The sequence below is a fragment of the Antechinus flavipes genome, chromosome 2 (assembly GCF_016432865.1).
Source record: "Antechinus flavipes isolate AdamAnt ecotype Samford, QLD, Australia chromosome 2, AdamAnt_v2, whole genome shotgun sequence".
In the NCBI taxonomy this organism is placed as follows: Eukaryota; Metazoa; Chordata; class Mammalia; order Dasyuromorphia; family Dasyuridae; genus Antechinus; species Antechinus flavipes.
The window spans coordinates 645,381,037-645,403,582 of NC_067399.1; the positions used below are offsets into that span (position 1 = coordinate 645,381,037).

Sequence of the window (22,546 nt, forward strand, 5' to 3'; positions counted from 1 at the left end):
CAATTAATAATATGGTAACTGAGAACTAAAATAATCTTTCAGAATGGACTCAACTCAAACCAAGCCTTCATTTCTGTTGAGAATTTTTCAGTATGTGAAGGTCATAATGCATTAAATATTCTCATATATATGCATATAGGCATATTTATGTTTATAATTAATTAACCAATTTCCACCCCCAAATACTAGCTCTATAATGCTAATATGTGTTGGGTTTGAGTAGGAAAAAGAAAGGAAATCTATAGCATCAAAAGAAATCAAGTTTGAAGAATACCAATTTCAGACCAATGAACATTATGTTTGAATACAGATCTTTATTAGGAAAATGATAAGTGCATATACATCCATCAAAGACATGAATTTGATGAAAAACAGGTTTTTCTTTCTCAAAAGGAGTTTTTTTTTAAGAAGAAGCAAGATGTATACACTACAGCTGCCTTCTAGAGGAATTTTTTTTCACATTATATGGGAGATTTGCTTTTTTTTTAAAAAATAGAAAATACAGTATCTATCACATTTCAACAACAACTACAATAACACAACAATACTGTTATCATTGACTGGGAATTGAGCTTTTATGAAAATTATTTCTAGGGAAAATAGTTCCTTCTGGGCCCTTGAGAGTGCCAATGGATTGGTCATGTCTAGAACCTATAAATTTCTAACCAGAAAAATAAATATAGCTATCATTTTGGGAAGAAGCATTTCTTAGGTCGTGTTTTCCCATTCCAATATGTCTCTGTGAAGGATTTCAAAGGGAGCAAGGGCCAGAGTTCCCAAAAAAGTGAAGATACTGACTCTTGGTTGATTAGAGAAATCAACTTATATTAAGAGGGCTTGAGTAGTGGCAATATAGTGTAAGGGTGTACGCATATACAAAAACCCCAGGAAACCAGTTAGTTCCACCTCCAAGTATAACCTCAGATTCAAATGCCATCATCTCCTACTTAGAGGATCATCACAATTGAAAAAAAAAAAAAAAGAATTCAACATCCTGAATTTGGAATTGAAGCTGTGAAAACATACTGTTGGCCAAGGTCACAACTCCAGATATGATTCACTCTCCTGGCTCACATTCCCTCCGTGCTAGAGAGTGTGTGTGGTTTTTTCTTATTTTTAAATAATAGATAAGGGTGACATTTACTGAAAATATGCTTCTTATTCTGTCTGCATACTTTGGATCCTTCCTTGCTTACAAATGCTTTGATAGCCATGCAGACCCTTACCCAAAATGATTCATTTCCCTAATTCATCTTTGGAGAAGTTTCAGAAGGAAACTCCTTTCTACTCAGTCTTAACATCTGATTGGATATCTCTAATTGATTCACCTGAAGTTGGGATATTCAAACAACAATGGGATATAATTCAAACAACAAAATACAGAAGCCCAGTCATCTTTTTTTTTAAAACACAAATAAACTGGGTTACAACATTATTTTCCTCATTTAACATTTTTGATGCAAAGGATGTGAGTGGGGAGAAAGGACTTCAATGGAAAAGATTCAGTATCAAGACAAATGCCCTTTTATCATTCCATGAAGTTGAATGGCCTCGTGGTCTACAAAACACAGATCTCTAAAATCAAGGAGCACTTAGTGAATATTCATTTGCAAATGGGTTGTTTCAATGAATGCCCATCAACTTGGGGGTGGGGAGATTTGTTTCTTACACAATAGTATTTTTCTTCCTGTCTCTTCTTCCATCCTCTAAGTGACAAAGATGTGAAACATTTCCTAGAAAACTGTAGTCGTTTGAAATTTAAAAAATTAAAAACAAAACCCACTTGTAGCATTCTTCTCACTTTATATGGCTTAGGGGTTTTGGTGTCTATACCATTCAAGATTTCAAATATCTAAGAAATCAGGATGGAAAATCTAAGTCTTTTCCAACCTTAGATCCCCTGTTAAAAAAACAAAAACAAAACCAAAAAAAAAATGTTTCCACCAAAATGTTGTTTTATAAGTGATTCAGAAGCTAAGTAAAGGATATGACAAGTTAAAATGCAAGTCAAGATCCTACTAAGATAAGTTTTGGAATTCACTGTGGGTTGCAGTTTTTTTTTTTTTTTTAAATAAAGTGGGGAGTGATTCTGGATGTTTAAATTAGAATAAGGAAATCATTTCAGCTGACTGATTCAATTTCTTTCACTGATTAGATTCAGTTTAAAGAAATCATGGTGTGGTTCAACAAAGAAATGTTAAAACTTTTAACAAATTCTATTCATAGTCCCTTAGATCATTAAATCAAAAAAATATATATAAATTCCAATTTTCCTTTCACTATGGATACACATAATTTATGTGCTGCCTGTTATTTAACTTGATCTATCAACTGGTCTTCCTCTTTTCTTGTTAGATTGATAGAAATTTTAAAAGGAGGCAAAGGAAATATCAGTGGGCTAGCTTATAGTAGGGATTTTGTCAAATTAATAAATATGACATTTTGTTCACTTACATCAAGAGAAATAAAAGACAGGGAAGGAACAGGCTGAAGCAACATGGAATCAAATTGAAAGTGGATGTGTGCCTGATATATTTCAAGATTAAGCCAAATAAATTCCTTTCCAAAAAAAAAATTATGGGAAAATGATAAAAAAAAGTCCTTTGTAAGGACAGAGAGGGGGGTGTGCTTTTTAGATTAATGTAGGTATGGAACCAAGTCAGATTCTTTTTTAGGAGATATTTTCATTCTACAGTCCTTCAAAAAAAATTTTTTTTAATGTCTGCTAATCACAACATAGGAGGAGAAGTCTTTCCAGAACATTCTGATTTCTAAAGTTTCCTAGTCCTAGTTATAGCAGGTTTTCCCCTCACAATATTCAAAATGTTTGGTCCCCATGACAAGGTACCCAGTCTGCAGTCGAGTGAGTGCCCAGAAAGCTAACATAATAACTGAATCACCCTGTGCTCTTCTGGGGAAAGGGAATATTGTTTATCTCTGGTCACTTAGGCAATTAAAACAATCCCAAAACAAAACATTTTTATAAACACATAGACATTGACAAATTGGCAGTGGAACCAAAAGACAACAAAGGACACATATTCAATTCCACCTTTTGGATTCCAACAGAGAATAACAGTATTTTACATTGGTCATACTGTTTGCTACACAAAAACACAGCATTTGACATTTTGACAATATTCCACACAAGACACATAGGGGACATACTTCATTGGCAGCATACCTTTGAGACATAACATATTTCCATTTATTTTTCAATGTGTGGTTTAAATCAAAAGTTTGGTCTTGAGAAATTTCTTTTTCTGTGCCATGGACAGAGACAGTCTCAGATACATATGATGATGGATGGAGAAAAAAAATGAAAATGAGGAGAAAATGATGGGATGCAGTTGACAACATGGATGGTATAGCCCTGTTCTGCCCTCACTTTTTTGAAAATGGCCAGTAATGGACCAACCTTTTGAGCATCTATAATCCGCCCAGATAACTTCCTCTTGATCTGAAAAGATGATTTTTGTTCTCACATGAAGAGAGGTAATTAACTCAACAGGAACATACTGATTTACAAAAATATAATCAGGGCCAACATTGGTAGCTGTTATTCTGGGTCCATATTCCTACAAATGGTCATATCCTTCATGTCAATAAGTCATACTCTTCAGCTAAAAAAATCTTGGCACATATTGCAACTCATGTCCTGCCATATATTTATACATAAAATCTAATAACTCTTGGTGTGCCCCCAATACTGAGTGCAAGATAAACTAGGGCTCACCCAGAAAAAATGATAACATAAGTAAAAATAAGGAACTTAAGTCTAATGAGTTCATATTTGTCACCAGTGACATTCAATAGAACAAACTTAATAAAAATAAACACCATATATCTTGCTACATAATAATACAGTGAAAGCAAGCCAGGATTTGTGCAAAACAGAGGCTTTAAATGCATTAGCCATCCCTAGAGCTGCCTGGTGACAGCATTCCTTCCCTAATACTTGTTATCTGCTTTCTGGTCCTACAGTAAGAAATCCTTCAGGCTTCAGTCTTACAATGCGTGCCTTTTACATCTTGAACCTCCTGTTAATGAAGAACAGAGTGAAATACCATTAAGGCAAATTCAGACTAGTGACTTAGTCATCATTGGACCCTATTCAAAGACAGGTGGTCATTTCTCAAAGTTCAATCAAGGTTCAAACACCAGTGCCTGCTTGGAATGCCCTTGATGCTGGCATTTCAAGAATTACTTCAAAATCTCATGTGATGTTCTTCCTTTTGGAAAAGACCCTGGAAACAAAGGGTCCCACATCACTATGACTGGAGAGTGAAGGCAGTTCAGAGTTAGTACTATGGTCAGTATTAAAGAAATGAAGAGGAAGGTGGAATACACGGCAAAGACTAAAGACATAGACAAATTGACAAGGAAACAGGACAAGTTTGGGTCAAACAGAAGAAACCAGAAATTGGTCTTTGGCATAACGTCATTTTAAAGAATCAGTGCAGTATGAATGAAGAACAAATGCATTCATTGACCTGAGAACATGAGCAGGATGCACAGGAAATCATACTTACACAAACAGGTTCCCAGAAGGGGTACAATTGGTCAGGTGATGAGAAAGCTGTTCATGGACTTCAGAGCACATGTGGTGATTGACACACATCTTACTCTTTGGGTCTCCAAGGACATGGATTTTTTCTTAACTCTCTTGCATCCAAGATCACCATAACATACCACATGAACAGGCTGTTCTACTGTGCAAAGACCATCACCTTTTATTGCCACCCAACCAGGCTACCTAGAAGTCAGCAATCCTGCATTTAAATGAAGTTCTATTTTGCTAAATATCTAGTTCCCTCTAGCTAGTACATCTATATCATTTTCATCTAACAAGGCAATGAAGATACAGGTGAGACAAGACATGAATAAATAGCTTCAAGAAAGGAGTCTCAGAAGGCATCCTTAATTGATGCTATGATCCTTAACACATGCAATGCCTTTATTCTGTATCTCATTGTCTTAAGTTAGATATAAAGGGAACAAAGCTCTTGAGGAAGAGTTCAGTAGATTGTGCTAAAGATTTAAAATTCTAAAAGGCAGTGAAAATATTTGCTCTTTCCTGGTTGAGCTTGGATCAGTTACTTCTCTGTTGTCTCAAGTAAATCAGGATCAATACTGCTGGTGAATATTTTTACATTTAGCAAGACAAAATGCTGTAGCGATGGGTAGCAATTAGGACCAGGCAAAAGACCATGATAATTAAGATCCAAGCTATTTCATCACCACTTTGACTTTGGCATGTTTCCAAGCATAACTATAGAACCCACTGGCACCTTCTTAGAAAGGCAAAGGGAGAATATTGAAGTCAGAAATCCACAGGAGACTCCACAGTGGCAGAACCAAGGAGCTGTTTTCCCAGTTGCAATATGGAAAGCATAATTTTCCATCATCACACAATAAGCTTGGTTAACATTTTTCACCCCTGACCTGTTGGTTCCAAGAAGCTAAATTGTTTTCCATCAAGCTCTGGGGCCTGAGCCAACCTCATCTTTTATACTCAAGCAGCTAAGCATTGTTCAAGCACTTTGATGGATTAATGAAAACCATTTTATCAGGAGCAAAAGTTTGGTTATGTAGTAGGGGCTTCCAGCATATCATGTGGCCATCTCAACCACCTCTTTTCCTGAACAGAATTCCAATGGTTCTCCAAGAATGTGACCATTCTGCCTGGTATTTCACCACTAGTTGTGTCAGCAAACAGCCAGGTGTCTTTAGAGCTTAAGAGGAGAATAGTGATCATAAACCCAGCTCCTTGCAGTCCTGTCTTCAATAATATAGCTCTTTTCAAGCAAAATATTCCTCCACACCCAAAGGTTTATTAAATTCCTATAATCAGAACTTTCCTCTCATCAATTGTGCAGAAGAAGTCTAACTGTTATTTCAGATCAAATGGTGAGCAACCGAGAAACAAATGTTCTTTTGTGGCATTTTAGCTGGGTTTTCCAGACCCTTTTTTTCAATGAGGAAAATGAACAATTTAAATTTGCTGAAAAATACAACAGAGGCATTCAAAGTGCTGAAAGGAGCTTGACACCACTTTGATCAGCATGAATTTGGCATTCCTTTATGTCAGGGTGTTATTTTGTCTCATCTTTCCTTCCTCTTTTTTTCCTATATCCCCCAACTCTATCCATCTGTCTTTCTGGAATTTATTATGATTATAATCTGAGGGGGAAGGGGAAAAGATGAAGGAAAAGACTGGAGGAAGAGAATCAAGGAGTAATTCCTTCATTCTAAAATCTCCAAGATCAAAGAGGTCTTTTATAAACCAATGGGCACTCCCATGCTTTCCCCTGAGCATTTTATTTCACCTAAATAGAAGGCTTGACTACTTGGGTCATGGATCCCTTGGGTTCTATTTTTAAAATTAGAAGCATCCTCACTCAGTTCTGAAAAAGAATGGAGACTGGGGCAAAGGGCTTATCTACCATGCCAAGGAACCCTCATAAAGGGAATGTGCAAATATCAAATGAAGTTTCTTGACCCAGATTATGGGTCTTTCCCACAGGATGGAAGTGGCTCACAGTGTCCCTCTTTCAGGCAGTATACACAATGGATTCCCCAGAAAAGACATGGTTCCAATAGTCAACTGAATAATAGGTGGAATCACCCCAGTACACTTTGAACACAGATGTTCTTCCAGGGCCCCTGCTTCTTAACAAGGGGCAAGAAACTCTAAATGAAACCATCATCACCTCCACCCCAAGCCCTGAGGTAACAAAGGAAAGGCTGGTAGGCTTGGGCACAGAAGAAGAGCATCAGGCACAATGGTTGAAAAAACAGTTATCAATAGTGTGTTCAGTGCAAATGAAAACGAGGAGCCAGGAGGACAGGGTGCTATTATTGACTGCAAGCAAGATGGAGTGAGTCCTGCCCCAGGCACTGGGGCCAAGTTGCATTTGCTCAGTGCTTGGCATCCTCCCTTAAAAACTTAGCTAAAGAAAACAAGAGAGCACCTTTTCTAGCACCTAGTCTCATTTTGTTGTTTTGTTGTTTATTTATTTGTTTTTGCTTTTGCTTTTCCTCATGGCTGTTGCTCTGATGTTCCAAGCATAGAACCTTTTCATATGGGAGAGCTGGGACTTTGTAGCTCCCCCCTTTCAAGTCAGCAGGCATGCAAAGCAAAGCAAACTTGTATGGGTGCTTGATCAGCCTCCTTAACTGGGCCATTTTGCGAATGGGAGATTGCAGAGCCTATGAAAGTGCTCTGGACAAAAAACTTCAGAGATGCAAGTTTTACATGGAGTCCTCAGTCAATTTTAGGGGGGAAAAGTCTCGGGAAAAGCTGGCTGGGTCTTACAGATCATGACCCCATTTCTGAAAGACAACTACTTTCTTCATAAGTTAACTGGGCCAAGAAAGGCCTCAGACAGAGCACGCATACCATCAGAACTCCAAAAGTTGCTCAGTCACTGGAAGGCAGATACAAGGTCAACAGTAAGTGCCAGTTGGGCTGTTTCTTTCTTTACCAGAGGCAGCCTTGTGTGGGAGGTTAGAGAAAGCTTACAAAAACGCCGAGGATAAATAGCAGAGCATATTGTGGGGGGAAGGGGTCCATTTCTCCAGGGCAGCAATGGGCAACTAGTTTTTCTTTTTTTGAGCGGCCTTTCTTTTCTTCTCTCTCTTCTTTTTTCCTATCTTTTCTTTTTTCCCCACTCTTGTTTGTCTGCGCCCCCTTAGATAAAATCAGTAGAACCATTAATAATGTTGAAATGAACAGTTGTTTGACTTAAATCTGTGCAAATTTAGCATTGCCTTATAAATCAGTTCATTCCCTTTTTCACATTCTCAGGTCTGTAGGTTCCCTCCCCCCAATTTTCTTCTTTTAAAAATGCATCTAAGCATTTACTATATTATGACTTCACATAATAAAGCATATCCTTAAATAAATTTCAAGTGAACTTCTATAAGTTCCCGAAATTGTAATCAATAAGATATAGCCATATTTTGCAATTTGCACAAGTTCATTGACCCTCAGATCCTAAGGGTCTTAGCAAGCCACCTATTGACTACTATTAAAAATCCATGCCAAAATTATGCCCTCCTAAAGAGAAGGCCAAACATAGATTGCTATCCCTTTTTGTTTCTTCCCAAAATCTCCAATTATCTTATTCAAAAGTCACAGAAGGACTTTGCTTATCTAAAGGAAATCTAAACATTGGAGATAGTGATGAATGAACTACAATCTAAAACTAAGATCTCCAATTAGCCAGTGACTCTTCAATATTATCTCAGTGGCATTCCTTCCAATGTTTATAGATTAAAACCCACTTAGACCTATCCATTCTGTTAGACTTTTCCACATGTTCACCTGACAACCCAAGGGAACCAAGCAGACCACATAAGCTGCTCATCCTTCATTGTAGAGATTTAATGACCCAAGTCTTTTTTTAGTTATTCACCATCCTTTTCTAGTTGCTGATTTAAATTTTGTTTATAACTCACAAAGCAAAGTTTTGACCAACACCCAGAAGAGGACAAGGATTCCATTTTTTCCCTCTCTTCCTTACTTGCTGCTTGAATTCTTTTTGGTTATGACTGGGACTGTTCTGGACAACAAGTTAGGGGGTTAGGAAGATTTAGAAGAGTGACTGGTCAAGGAACTATAAAATTAAAATGATATGAGTTTAATGGTATTTAATGATTTATATAGGGAATGACTTCCCTGAATAGTTCAATATTATGTCAATATCAGATCATCGGATATTACATGGGGATGTTATGGATACTAAGGAAGAGAAGTTAAGATAAGCAAAATTAGTGAGCTAGATAAAATCTCATTGGTTTCACTATTAAGAAGAAAAGGGGGGAAATTCCATTAAAAAATCCTGCCCTCTTTCTTGTGATCCAATTAAAAATAGAACTAGTCTGAACTAGTAAGACCATTTGAGGGAAGGCTTTTTAAGGCACTTGAGCAATAAGTTGAAGCAATTTACAAGAGCCCCATCTATATCTATATATGTATATATATATACATATATATATATATAAACTCATGAATTTTATTCCATATAAACAAATTCCCACATACAGGAGGTTTTTGTGTACCATAAAACAATTAGCCATTTTATTGCTAGTGCATATAATGTCACATTTGATACAATTTCAATACAAGTGAAAAAATATAGTATGGCTGATTGAGATTGATAAGCTACATTAACATCATATATATAATATATATATTTTTACAAATTTTGTCAGTAGTTGGATGTGATATAGAAGCTTAAACTACTGACATTTATATGGCTCCAATTCAAATATATGAATTGTTCAATGAACTATAAATATATTCTGAAATACATTTGTTTTCTGAAGAAAAGTGGAAAAAACCCCAAAAAACAAAAAAATATAACCGTGCACAAAAATATATTGAAATCATGTCTTGCCAAAAGCTATAGCCACCGCCTGTACCGTATGCATATAGCGTTCATCCATGGAAATTTCATTGCTCTCAACATTTTTGATTGGAACACAGACCCCACGTTGAGGCTGTTTAATGATCTAGGGTATTAGTAAATGCTCTGGTTTCAGAAATCTCAGAGGTTGTATGGCCCTGTATGGGCAAGCTGGCCTTTGCATAGAGCCAATTTCAGCATCAAATACCTAAAAACTGCTGAACTTAAAAACTCTATTAAATTTGGCCAACATTCTTTTCGGTTTCCAGGAAAATAAGGATATGGATCTGGTAGCTCTGAAGCATGGGCTAACTCCATTGTCCTGAAATGGAGTACATGGAGTGTTTTTAAACATTATAAAACACAATAAGCCTAGGTTGAGCTGAGAACCTGGAAGGGGAGGGTTCCTGGAGAGGATTGGCAGTAGCCAAACGAAGGCGAGTTTATACCTCTCCACTACCACAGCTCTTAGGGTCAGATCTCCAGTACAGAAAAGACAAGTAGAAGCAAAATTAAAGCATGGCTTTTGGACCAGGGATGGGGGAGGGATAGAAGATGCTGGGTACACAGCTGCTGGTGAAGGAATGGCTAGTGCTGAGGGCACAGCAGTTTGTATCACTAAATTGAAGAATAAAGGGAGCATTTCCAATTCTGTTTGTTTCTCTCCAGGGAAACTGGAGATTACTCTTGGTTTTGAAGAGATCTACTATCTGAATTTCACCTCGGACTCATTTTCAGCATCTCAGATTAGTAGGAAAGTCACTCAGAAATCCAAGGTAAGGAAAATATGACAAAATCACTGATTTTGTACAACATTTAACAGGGTGTCCCAATGACCCAATCAGAGCAATACAAACTACCCTGTTTTACACTGATGGGATTCCAAATTGTCCAACAAATTAGAGAATCCCCTTCTCCCCCCTCCTTTTGGGGGTAGAGAATGGAGTTTGGTTCAACTATCAGCTTCCATTTGATAGGTTTTTTTTCTTTTTCTTTTCTTTTTTAAAATATTGATCCTATTTGACCACTATTAAGCTGACTGTGCACCCAGGCTCACAAAAGAAGAAAAGAAAGCTTTAGAGTGAGTTGGATAATAGATTTTGAAGTAATCATGGATTAAAAAAAAGTAAAAATAAAGAAAGCATGGCTGGTAAGAAATGCTATTTTGTAAAGATGATGAATCTAGAAAAACCCCAGTTATAGAGATCTGACTTGCAAGAGCAGAGTCAGATCTGTCTATTATTCTCTGTTACAATAATGTACTGGTATAGTATGGACTGCTTAATTGTGTACATATTTGATAAACTCCCAAGCTTTCCACAGCTTTATGCCTTATCCCATATAAACATTTCAGTCCTTCTAACTGCCCCACCCAAATCGTTACCCTTTACATTGGTAAACTGTGTTTGCACTTCCCAGCTTCGCTTAGCTGAAAGTCCTTTTGTGACTGTCTTGCTTACTTGTTGAAAGCTTTCTCCAGGTATTCTTGAATCCATTTTAATTTGGGATCAATGCATACTTGTCTGCTGCTACTCTTCAGTCTTGCCCTGCCAAAAGATAAAACCCACCAGAGAGAAAATAGATTTTTGTCAATTAAAAACATTTAAAAGGATAAAGATAAAAAAGACAAATGATGACATTGAAGAGAGAGCTATTTCTTCAGAGTAAGCATTTCAGAGTCATTTTAAAAGTACAGACATTAACTTTAAAAGCCATTTTTTTTAATGAACCCAATTCACATATTCTCCTGTCTACTCGGTGATAGCATCCTCCTTCAATGATAAAGAGACATCTCTGGGGCACTGGAGTAGCCAGCACAGTACAGCAGAAAAATCCCTGACACTGGACCAAAAACATTCAAAAGACGGGGTTGGTCAGACCTATACAGACCAAATCAAAATTTTTGGGAATAATCTGACTTAAGGATTGTACTTGAGAAAACTGTCCAGCAGGACCATAGACTTTATCTCAACTAGAGATGATCTGATTCCAAATCTTGCATCCCTCTGTCTTTCTCTAGGTGTGTGATTCTTATAAATATTGAAATTAACTATAAAGGACATATGAAGAAAGATGCTCTCTCAAGCTAGAGAAAGAATTGAAAGACAAAAGTATATTAAAAAAACAATTTTATATATGGATACCTATTTGTGTCTAATGGTAGCCATCTTTAGGGTGAGAAGAAAAAGCAAGGGAAAAACAAATATACATGATAATTTTGTTGTATATTTGAAAGGATTAGCAAGTTGTTGCATAATAAATTTGCAATTTTGTGTGCAATCATCTTTTTTATTGTATTATGTTATGAAAATGTTCGTTTTATTCTGTAAATTAAGATAATTAGAAAAAAGTTATTTGTCTTGGTTTTAAATTTCTGTCATCTATAAAATGGATTTGAGAGAAATTGCTTCTAAATTCTCTTCTACCTCCAAATGCACAGTTCTATTTTCCCAGCCCCCACCTAGAAGTTATTGATTCTAGGATTTTATGGCAGCATTCCCAGTTAAACACTGAAAGGCCAGGAACCCCACTGACTATCTGGGGAAAGAGTAAGAGGACTTGATGAGCACATATACCAATAAACTCCAAAGTACAGGACAGCTAGTTCTCTACCAGATCTGTGCCATCTTGTTGTGCTATCTGATTGCCATAAGCAAAGAGGACTCTTCAAGGATTTTATTTTGCAAATGACTCATCTTGGTACCTGTTTATTATAACAGAAGATCAGTTCAATGCATCCTACAAAGGCCAGTACAACCTAGGAGAAAAGCCCTGAAAGAATTAGAGGAATAAAAGAGTTTTTCCCAAAGCTTTGGGATCTCATTCCCAAGAGTATTGGATAAATCAAGATTTTTGGATAATTTTTAACTAAAGTTCCAAAAAGAAAGAAAAAAAAAAAACTAGATGAATTGAATGTAGAAGAAAAAATAAAAGTGATCTTCTCATAAAATCCTTATAAAATAAGCAGATTGTTTTCTTTTTAAACCACACTCTATTTTAAACAGAAGATAAGCAAACTAGAGAATGAAAACTGCATCAATTACAATCTTCTCCAAATCTGAAGCTTTGGAAAAAACATATGATATTTTAAAATAACAAAATATATTTTATATGGCTCTTCATCAGCAAGGAAATTGACTAGATGATGGCTTCAGGAATTATCTTTTGGGACAATATGCTTTTTCCCCCAAACAAAACTCAGAATTTGGGGGGGGGGGTTGCCTACTGCAAACTGAACTTCAGAAAGAATTTAGCTTTTAACAAACACAAACAAAAATCCCTCACAAGAAAATAGACCAACTGTATTTAGATTGTCTCTGGGTTCAGGGAAAATTATCTTAAATGACATGCTTTGGGATTTGGGAGGAAAAGTTAGGTTTTGAAAAGCATCTCTTTTCAGGTTTTTAAAAGAATTCATCTCTTTTCAAGAGAAGATTTTGATTAAAATGGAACAAAGGATGACAAGGGCTAACTCCATAAATACGGTCAAAAAAACGAGAATGAAAGCATAGAAAATAGATTGGAAATAGTAGACAATTGATTTCTGGATTTTCTTTCACAAACCAGAACCCCAAATGTTGAGGATAAAGAATGCCTTTCTGGCCACAGAGATTTTCTGCAATACTCTGTTGCCATATTTACTACAGCTTCAGATTCTTTTTCTTCCTATGATGTCTTATTTTCTGGAATATATTAGTTTTTTAAAATTGGACTAAGAGAGAGGAAAAGAAAAAGAGAGATTGTTTTCTGCAATGGTGAACATGAATGTTTACCAGTCATGTGCTATCTTCATCTCCCCTTAACAGAACAAAATAATCTGCTACTATGAATTTAAGATGCTCATTATCATTATTATATTTTAGGGAAATATAAGCAACAGATAAAGAGTTTATTAGTTGATTTTATTTGTTTTCATTGACCAAGGTTTTCATAATGATCTATTTGGGGAGGCTTTGAATTTAGATTGTGTTCTTTCTTCTAATCTACCAACTCCCGATTGTGTTTTATGGTGTACAATTAGTTTTATGTAGGTTTTGACTGGCTCTTGGGTCACAATTCGTTTAAAAGTAAAACCAACCAAAATAATTATAAGTAAAGTTCATAGATTTATATTGAATTGTAGTTTGACTGCATAAGGAAATGGGAAAAAGGGAGAAAACATCCCTTAGACACTTACTATGTGCCAAGTGTTGTGCTAAGTGCTTTTTTTCTTTTGATCTTGTATTTTTTGGGTGGGGAGAGCACATGTTGATCATACTAGTAATCACTGTATATCAGGGGACCCTCCCAAAGGTGCAGAAGCTCAGAGACAAGAGCAGTGTCTTGTTTATCAAAATAACAAAAAGCCATCGACTAGCATCTGGTATTCCTTCCCAGGCTACAAAGTGAAAAACAATTCCCCAGGGAACTTACACGATCTGGAGAGCACAGTTGGGTGTGTTGAGGATTTTGAGATGCTTGATGTTGGCTTTGGCTACGTTGCTCTCAGTGAATCTGCAGGGACATCTGTAACTCAGACTGACCGGTTTTCCTAGAAAGAGCAGTGAGAAAGAGGTTTTGAATTATGCTCTTAGTCCCCATTAGAAGCAGGCAGGGTCTAAAGCTGGCATAAGAGGTAAAGGACCAGAGGAGAGGAAAAAAAGTTGTAGCTTATAACTAGCACAAAAAGAGAAGGACACAAACTTCTTATTTCCAGGTGAATGTCTAAGGGTCTTAAGTTCAGCCTTTTCAATTTAAGGAGACAAAAGAACAGGTGGGAATTTGGAACCTAAGAAGGGAGAAGAGATTTAAAATAAGGAGGCACCCAATTGTCTGCCCCCTAGTGCTATTAGCAATTAGATAAGATAAAGACTACCATCAGGGGTACTTTTCTCCTATCTGCCTTTGTAAAATTATTTTCCCCTTAGGGAAAATGAGAAAGGAGATGGAGAGAGAAAGCAAGAGAGATTAATTCAGAACTTGCAAAAGAAAATAAATCTCTCTTTCAGGTTTCAAACTGGCATTTTCTGATTTCAACCAGAGCACCCCGTGCATCTCAAATTTTAGGATTCTAGATCTAGAATTGGAAGGGACTTCAAGGTCATTCATTTTACAAATGAGGAAATTGAGTCACAAGGAGGGTAAATAACTTCCTTAGTTAAAAAATAGTACAAAAATAGTAAGACACAAAAATGGGATTTGTCCTCAGGTTCATGAAAGTATTAATTTCAAAGAGGAAAGAGTTTACACATGAATTATTTTCAATTCTTTGAATTCCAATAAAAGCCAACTGCTTTGGTGTTTTCTTGAGCATCATCTCTTAGGTTCTAGGACCTCTGGCCCAAAACCAGATTTGATACTCTTGCTTCAGGAGAAACCCAAATAACTCACTAACCTCCTGAGTTCTCTTATTATGTCCATTTGACAATTTACCAATCTACAAAATACTATAATTGACACTCATTAGTGCAAATTAGCAAGGGGCTTCTGTGATAACCACCACTCATCCCCAGTGTCTATAAGTGGAAAGCCCTGGAGGAACTAGAAATTTGTGGGTTTCCCTCCTCCCTTCAAATTTTCATCCAAATGTTCCTTAGTACTCCAGGGTTTTTATGTTCTTGGATTCTTTCATCAGGGATTAAACCAGCATCTGAAATTATTTACTTTGCAAGTCCAAAAAAAAGTTTGCATGCTTAAAGAATTGCAAGAGGCTCAGAGAGAATATTTCAAATCCAGCATCTTCAGAAGGAGTGGGTTAGGGTCAAAGTTGCAGTTAGCATCTGCAGCCTTTAGGGATGGGGTGCTGCATATTTGTTCCATTCTTTCCAAAGCTTAATGCTGTTCATTTTGATTGATTATCTAATTTGGGGAGAGTAGGTTATTTCATTTTCAACCTTTGCAATAAATAGAACGTGCTGTTCTTCAAGGTCAGACAAGCTCTGACTAATAACCAAGAAAAGGAAAACTTGTTTTTAGGCTTGGGCCATTCTATTTTCAGTTGAGATCAGAGTAGTATGCAAGGGATAGTTCCTTTGAATGCATTTGTTCTGAAAGTTATTTCCAGTCTTGCAGTTTCCAGGGCCCCTCCTAGGTCATATGCAAAATGGGAAATCCAGGGGAAAAAAAGGTAATTTTTTATAAAATCACACAACAGATTTAGAAGTGGAAGGGACCTATAGGATCCTTGAGTCCACCTCTTATTTTATAGATTAGGAAACTGGGTGAAGTGACTTATTCAGCGTCACAAAAATAAGTAATTCAGCTCTAGATTCAATGCTTTATTCTCTTTACATAGTTGCTTCTCAGAAAATATTTCTACTTGCTTTCTAAACTACTCCTTTTCAAAGTCCATCTTTGCTACTTCTTAGTAAGGAAGGCTATCAACTCTTTCTTTCCTCAATGGAATAAAATGATTGATAGATAAATTGGCAAATAAGATAGAGACAGGTAGATATGTAGATAGATCAGTAGATAGAAAAACAGATAAGACGAATAAATAGATAGATAAGACAGATCAGTAGATTGACAGGTAGGTAGATAAATAAGATAGAAAGAAAGAAAGAAAGAAACAGTAAAACACATCAAATTTTAATTAGTGGTAGGCAAAAGTTGCTACCAGTGAGAAAATGAAATCTTTATCTAAAGGAAAGTAGCTCAGCTATTTCCAACTTGGTCTAGTAATTCTTGCAGCAAAAAAAAAGAAGAAAGATTTAGTTCAGACCATCTAGTGACAAGGTCACAAATACAAATTGTTTTCTCTTTTTAGTGAGAAGTCTCTTTATCCATCCTACTAGGAGTTCAAATAGTTAAGTTTTCTCCATCCTAGAAATAGCACTTGAATTTGGAGTTTTGAAGTTTCGAATTCAAATTCTTTCTTGCACTTTACTAGCTGTGTGACAATGGCCATGTTTTTTAATCTCTCTGCTAATTATTTTCCTCATTTGAAAAAATTAAAGGACCGGAAAAGTTAACTTCAGAAGGCTCTTCTCTCTCTAAAACTATGATCCTTTTAGTTCTATACTCAGGGAATTTGGGTATCTCATGGTAAGGTTATACAGACTATTAAGCTCCTGTTTCACTTCTTTTTCTCGCAGAAATATTAAGCCTCTTGCCAAGAGAGAGACTTTGTAGAAAAGGAAATTTTGAATCCAGCTGGTGGCAGTATTGTTTAGTGTATACTGAAATCAGGACAACCTGGGTTCAAATCTCACCTCACATGTTTACTAGCTGTATGGCTAGTTTAACACCCCTCAATCTCAATTTTCTCACCTGTAAAATGAAACTAATAACACCAATCTCACAGGGTTCAGGTTCAAATTCGATAATGAATAAAAAGTGCATTGCAAATGTTAATATACTATATAAAATTCCATTGTTTTTCTATTAAAAATACAAACAACTTTTCACCTAAATACTTACGAAACTGAGTTTTATTTTCAGTTTAGCATTGGATAAATGGTGCATTTAATGTAGTTTAACTAACAATAAACTTTAGAAAATTCTCATCTCAACTGTTTCATCTCAAAATATATACTATCTAAATGTCTAGGATACTTGGGGCATTAATCCTCCCCAGAACATCAGTTTCCATAAAGGAAATGGCAGGTTGTCAGACTTCAGCTCCAGTGCAAAGAACCCCACCTCACAAGTAGGAGGCAATGGGTCAAACCCCCTGGTCCCAACTGCAGCTGCATGCTCTAGGTAACCCCAAGACCTAGGTGACCACCAAATTCAACCTCTGTAAGTCAAAGGTGTCTAAGGCCACAGATGTACATTCTGTGCAATGAATACTTCAGATCAGTTCAGGAAGCCCAGGTGATCTCTGCCCTGCAGCTGTCTGGGATCATTTTTGCCCCTGACAGAAATATTACTATGGGTTTCACCCAACAATACTAAGGGTGAGTCTGGATTTGTCTTTCCCCATCCCCATTCTCTTCTTTCCTAAATAGGGTCAGAGACTATTAAACTCAGAAATTGTCTGGTCTGCCCTGAGCCCCATTTTACTGACAAGGAAACAGAGGCCCAGGGAAATTATGTTACTTCTTCAAAAATATACAATTAGTTAGGTGTGAAGAAAAGGTAAGAATCCACCTAGCATGGAAATCATTCTAGTCATTACCAGAATAATCGTTGTCATGAGTTAAACTAATAAGAGGAGAATGGGAATAGAAAAAAATCATGATTTTAATTTTATATCCAGCAAACCAACTCATATACATGCATATATGTGCACATATTTGTACTATTTAATTTTTTATCATGGTTATGTTGTTACATATGTTGCCATTATTTTAAATTAAGTTCTTAAAGCAGTAAGTAGTCAGAAAGTGAAGACTATAAAGATACAATTCGAATTTACTTCTCTTATGTTTAAAAAAAAATCAATAAATCCATCCTTCACTAAAACTGCTCTGAAGCCAATATTCTTCATCTACTCCTAACACTCACCAACACTTTACCAACATTTCAATATAACAACTCTGTTGGTACTTCAGGTACGATTAATCTTTTATTACAGAGAGGGAATGTGAAGTTCAGGGAAGTTAAAACACTTAACTCGTACCCACACAGTTAACAAGTGACAGAGAGGGTATTCAAACTCAAGTCTCTTCAGATTCAGTTTTGTTCCATTACACTATTTAGAGGGGAGGGGCCCCCAGGGGTCAGGGTGGAGATAGATGTCTAGATCTCTTATGTCTCCATCAGTTTAACACTAAATCCAAATCTTAATCGAACATCTGTCTTACAATAGGGTGTGAAGAGAGAGGGCAGGAGACAAAGAAATGCGTGTGTTGAAACATTTGATAGAGTATTTTATTTTAAGGCTTGCAAAACTCGTCCCTAAGAAGTACCTTATGAACCCAGGTCTCCAGACCCCAGCATTCTTGGACTGGGATAATCTAGGCATGGATGACATAATTCTCTGACCCATAAGAAATAGGTCACCGCCCTACACCCACGGGAGAGACGTTCTTGAACCGCAGATAGATAGAGCTTTAGTCAAATGAACGAGAGTTGGTGACTACGTTCCGAAAATTTTAGCCCAGCTGCACAAAATAGAAGCATTTGTAGGAGTGTGAGCAACTCCAAACGGAACAATTTGCGTGCAAAAGGAAAAAGGATAGTTGACATGAAAAAAAGTAACTTGTTGCAGAATTATCATTCTTATGGATGGCCGAGGTCGTTTGTCTACTAAATTTTTAATAACCTAAACTATACAGAAGCAATCATTTGTGATCTCAAATCCTAAAGTAAGTTACTTAAGTGTCAGTTTCTCACTTTGCTTTTGTATCTCTTTCCCTAACACAGTGCCTCGCACATAATAGGCGTATAATAAATTCCTGTTGATCGATCAACTTTTGAAGGAGTTTGAATAGGGAGAGGGGTGATTTTCAACACATTTGTGACAGTTTTTCAATCAATATTTTTCTTCATTTAAAAATAAAACTGGTACCCAGCAGCCCGTCGAGTCCTATGTTTCTGGATTCAACAAATAGACCTAATAAATATTTATGGATCTTGACTTTTGTGCACAAAACTAAAAATTCGTGCTCCCTACTCCGACCTCACTCCGTTCTCTTGGGAAGTGAGGAGAAAGGATAACGGAATGAAGATTTAATTTGGACATTTCTTCTTACGTGTGGTCACTATGCATTAGATAAGTACCTAGTCCTAGTAGTTTGAACTTGTCAGTTACGTGATCTAGTCAATTTCGCCTACTCTTGTCTCTTTCAGCAGCAGCAGTTTGCTGAGACCCTATAGTGGCGCTTGTGGTGGGGTGTGTGTGTGTGTGGGGGGGAACAAATAAAAACCAAAACACTCAGAGTCCCCGCCCTATTTTGTGCTTTCGAATCTAGGGGTACTGCGCTGACTTAAGAAGACTAAACAGTGATACGTATTTTCCTAAATCCTGAGTTTGTTTTTATTTTTGTTTTCCCCTAGAGAAATGACAAGCCGCGCGCTGAACATTTAGGGTACTTTCGTTGGTTCAATTGAATTTCCCCTGAATTCGATCTTGAAAAAGGCAATCCAATCTCCCGCCTCTCGGTCTCCTCTTTGCCCTGCTTTCTTTTTCCCTTTACACACTATGAAACCGGACACCCAGGTTTTCAATTGCAGAGTGGCTCGGAGATTAAATTTTCAAGTGACACCCATTAAAAATAGCCGGAGAGCCTTTGCCTCCATTACAAAAGAGGTTGTATCCGCAGGTGTGTTTTTGTGGGAGGATGGGGGCGGAGGGGAGGGAAGAGGTGATAAGGAGTGGGGAGGGAGAGCTCTCCGACTTTGTAGAGCCCAGGCTCTGGCTGGTTCGCCTTCGGCGGCCCTGGCGGGTTGCTAGAGTAGTAGTAGGTGCTTACGCTTTTCCCAGGCTCCTACTTCAGGGCGCGCGCACTCGCTCGAGCGTTTTCCTCGGCAGCTCATCACTGCGCTACTCCAAGCGTACAGACGCGAAGCCCGGAACGCCAAAGGAAGGAAATCATCCTTCAGTGAAAGCTGGCGCTTCCACCGCGTGGCGCAGTTTAGAGAGTTTCGCTGAGTACCACATTGGGAACTGGAAGCGCCATTCAAGGGCATCCGCGTCAATCCCCCTCGTTTCACAAATGGGACAACTGAGACTTAGAGATGAAGTACCTTAGCCAAAGTCACGCAGATAGTAAAGAACAAAGTCCTCTGAATCCAAATCTATCCTTTGCTTTGGTCCCAAGTCCGACTCTGCTACTTGGGAGAGTTCTGGGACTTTGGGCAAGCCATCCAATCTCTCGGAGCCTCAGTTTCCCTATTTGTAAAAATTCATTTGTATTTTCCAAATTTATGTCAATATCTTTTGAAATAACACAATTCAGTCTCGAGGTTTAGGAAGAATGCAAATTTAGCGAGGAAAAGCTAGCTGGGCATGTTTTGCTCCCTCCAGCTCAAAGGTTGTGCAATCCCAACAGCTGTGCAGCCCGGGCTTTCGCTTCCATTGTTTCCCTAGGGTCATGGAAGGGGAAGGGGGAGGCAGGAGAGAAGAGAAAGCGAGACCTGGAGCGCTTCGTTTGAGTTAAATCACCCCAGCACCCAGCAGGTTCTTATATCGAGATAGCTTTAGCTCGTTTTTGGCAGGTTTCCCTAGCTGGGGAGAGCGTGCTAGGGAACCCACAGCAAAAAGCACTTCTGGACAGCCTAGCCCAGGTGCTTTGGGACCTCGCCAGTCCCTAGGAGCCCTAACCACCGCCAGAGTTATTTTTAACCCCGCTCCCCTTTCAGCCCTAAATCTCTGTGGATCACTCGCTCACGCTCGGTGTCCCGGGGCTCCCAGAGAGAAACCCGGACAAGAAATGTCGGTGAAACAACGTCCTAGATAGAGGGAACCCCTGGACGGAGCTGGGGTCTCGGCACATAGACCCTCTGTGCTCAGCTGAGGTCCGCACGGAGAGAACTCTTGGGCGAAGTAGAACCTAATGGAGAGAATCGCTGGGCACGACTCTACGGGGCAAAGACACTGGGACTGAGAGCAGAGCCCACAGCTGGAACCTCAGGCAGCAGCTGGGCAAAGCCCGCACATGTGCAGCCTGATGTTATTCTAAACTAGAAAGTGAAAAAAAAAAATCCCTGCGGTCGGAGGAGGGGGGTAAGGGAGGAGGAGAGGATGGAAGGTCACTGTTTTTAATTACAATATACTTAGTTTTGTTCTCTTTTTTCTTTGGAGAAAATCAAACTAGAAGCTAGGTTCCGCAGTTTCTTTTTCTTTAGCCAATTCAAGGATTCTTCCCTCCGCCCCCCCCCCCCCATTTCTGGGTTTACATAGCAAAGTGAACACATTAGCCCATCATCAAGAAACGACATTGAAGGAACTTGGTCTCCAGCTAGAGGGGAAGACAATTTCCCTCTTGTCTGCTGGCGGGTCTCATCAGCAAAGCGGAGCGACTCTCGCTTTAAGTTGCTTGCCTTCCCAAGCCTAATTTGAGGCGCCGGCAAACCAATAGCCGAGTTGAAAAAAAAAGGCAGATGTCGGCTCCCCAGTTTTTGCCGATCTGGGTGCTCAGTCTGCAAAACTAGGTTGGGAGAGAGAGGCAGCAGCAGGCGGGAAGAGGAGGAGAGCAGCCCCTAAGCTTGCCTGGAAAATTGAACAATTCTCCCCGGTTTTCTCCCTCTACCTACTCAGGCTTACGTCCTGCAGCTCCCCCAAGAGCGAGGCGCGCAGAAAAATCACCACTCGGCGGGGATCGACTCTCCGCAAAGGTGTAGCCGAGCGCTAGGGCTCCCCTGGGTTTGGAGGCAAGAGCTCTACCTTAACTGGACCATTGTCAGTAACCAGAGGGAAAGAGGGCACCTACTTCCAGTAGGAGCTCAGGGCGTCTATCCCCCAAGGCGGGGCTGCGCCTCTGAATGCCCCCGGAGAAGGCTGGGCGCGAGGCTCACACTTACCCTCGGAGAGCGCAAGAGTTGCCACCAGCAAGGTCACCAGGGCGACCACTTTCACGTCCATGGTCCTGGCTTGGGAGGCCGAAGGCGAGGCTGCGAGGTGTTCAGGGGGTAGCAGGCGACAGAAGAGTGAAAGTCCAGCAGCAGTGTGCGCCTCTCCACACGCTCCCTCCTCTCCTCTATAGAGGGGGCGAGCTGGGGGCTGGGAGAGGGGAGGGGAAGGGAGGGAGGCGGGGGGAAGGGTGGTTGGGGAGGGCCCAGAGGAGGGGGAGGGGAGTAGCTAACGATGATTTATTGCCCGTGGCATGTTATTACATCCTTCCTCTATTAACATTGTTGGACCGTGCCCAGAAGACCAAAACTCTCTCCGCCGCAGCCGGCCCAAAGATTGGCGAGTTTAGCCAACTTTCGACGGAGGAAAAGGAGAGTAAATAAATACTCCAAACCAAGCTGCGGAGGACGCGAAGTGGCCCGAGCTGCTCGGGGATCCCCCGGGACCTGAGCGGGACTGGGGGCCGGTTTCGGAGCCTGGGGCACTTCAGTCCGTGGGGGATGGGGCAGGATGGGGAGCAGGGAGGAGGGGGCGTAGTTGGCCGGGTCCACACATTGTATGTTTAAATGGCGTTTGCTTTTGAGGGGGAGAGAGTCTAGGGGTGGGGGAGAGCGAATGATCCATGTGACCACTCCTATCACTTCACAAACTCCCTAAATGTAGCGTTTGGGGGGGATCTTGGGGATCCTCACTTTCT

General features: G+C 39.1%; 1 protein-coding gene across 2 annotated transcripts; it reads right to left on the reverse strand.

Moving 5' to 3' along the window:
* Positions 1-294: 294 nt before the first annotated feature.
* On the reverse strand, positions 295-22,006 carry CXCL12 (C-X-C motif chemokine ligand 12). Of its 2 annotated transcripts, none has more exons than XM_051982349.1 (4): positions 21,801-22,006; positions 13,827-13,944; positions 10,874-10,960; positions 295-4,040 (listed from the first exon to the last, which is right to left on the reverse strand). In XM_051982349.1, exons 1-4 carry the CDS (start codon positions 21,859-21,861, stop codon positions 4,025-4,027), a joined length of 282 nt encoding a protein of 93 aa, XP_051838309.1. In that variant the 5' UTR covers positions 21,862-22,006; the 3' UTR covers positions 295-4,024. The 2 variants fall into 2 exon arrangements, with proteins under 2 accessions (XP_051838309.1, XP_051838308.1); XM_051982348.1 differs by lacking the exon at positions 295-4,040 and adding an exon at positions 6,489-7,693 and having other exon boundaries at positions 21,801-21,976.
* Between the last annotated feature and the right edge of the window lie 540 nt (positions 22,007-22,546).

What these genes read in the sequence shown, in the direction of transcription:
- CXCL12 (XM_051982348.1), bottom strand. Translation starts at nt 21,861, where the DNA reads ATGGACGTGAAAGTGGTCGCCCTGGTGACCTTGCTGGTGGCAACTCTT. An exon ending in AACTCTTGCGCTCTCCGAGG is followed by an intron (nt 13,945 to 21,800) that starts GTAAGTGTGAGC and finishes TGCTCTTTCTAG; the next exon opens with GAAAACCGGTCAGTCTGAGT. An exon ending in CTGGAGAAAGCTTTCAACAA is followed by an intron (nt 7,694 to 10,873) that starts GTAAGCAAGACA and finishes ATTTTATCTAAG; the next exon opens with GGGGCGCAGACAAACAAGAG.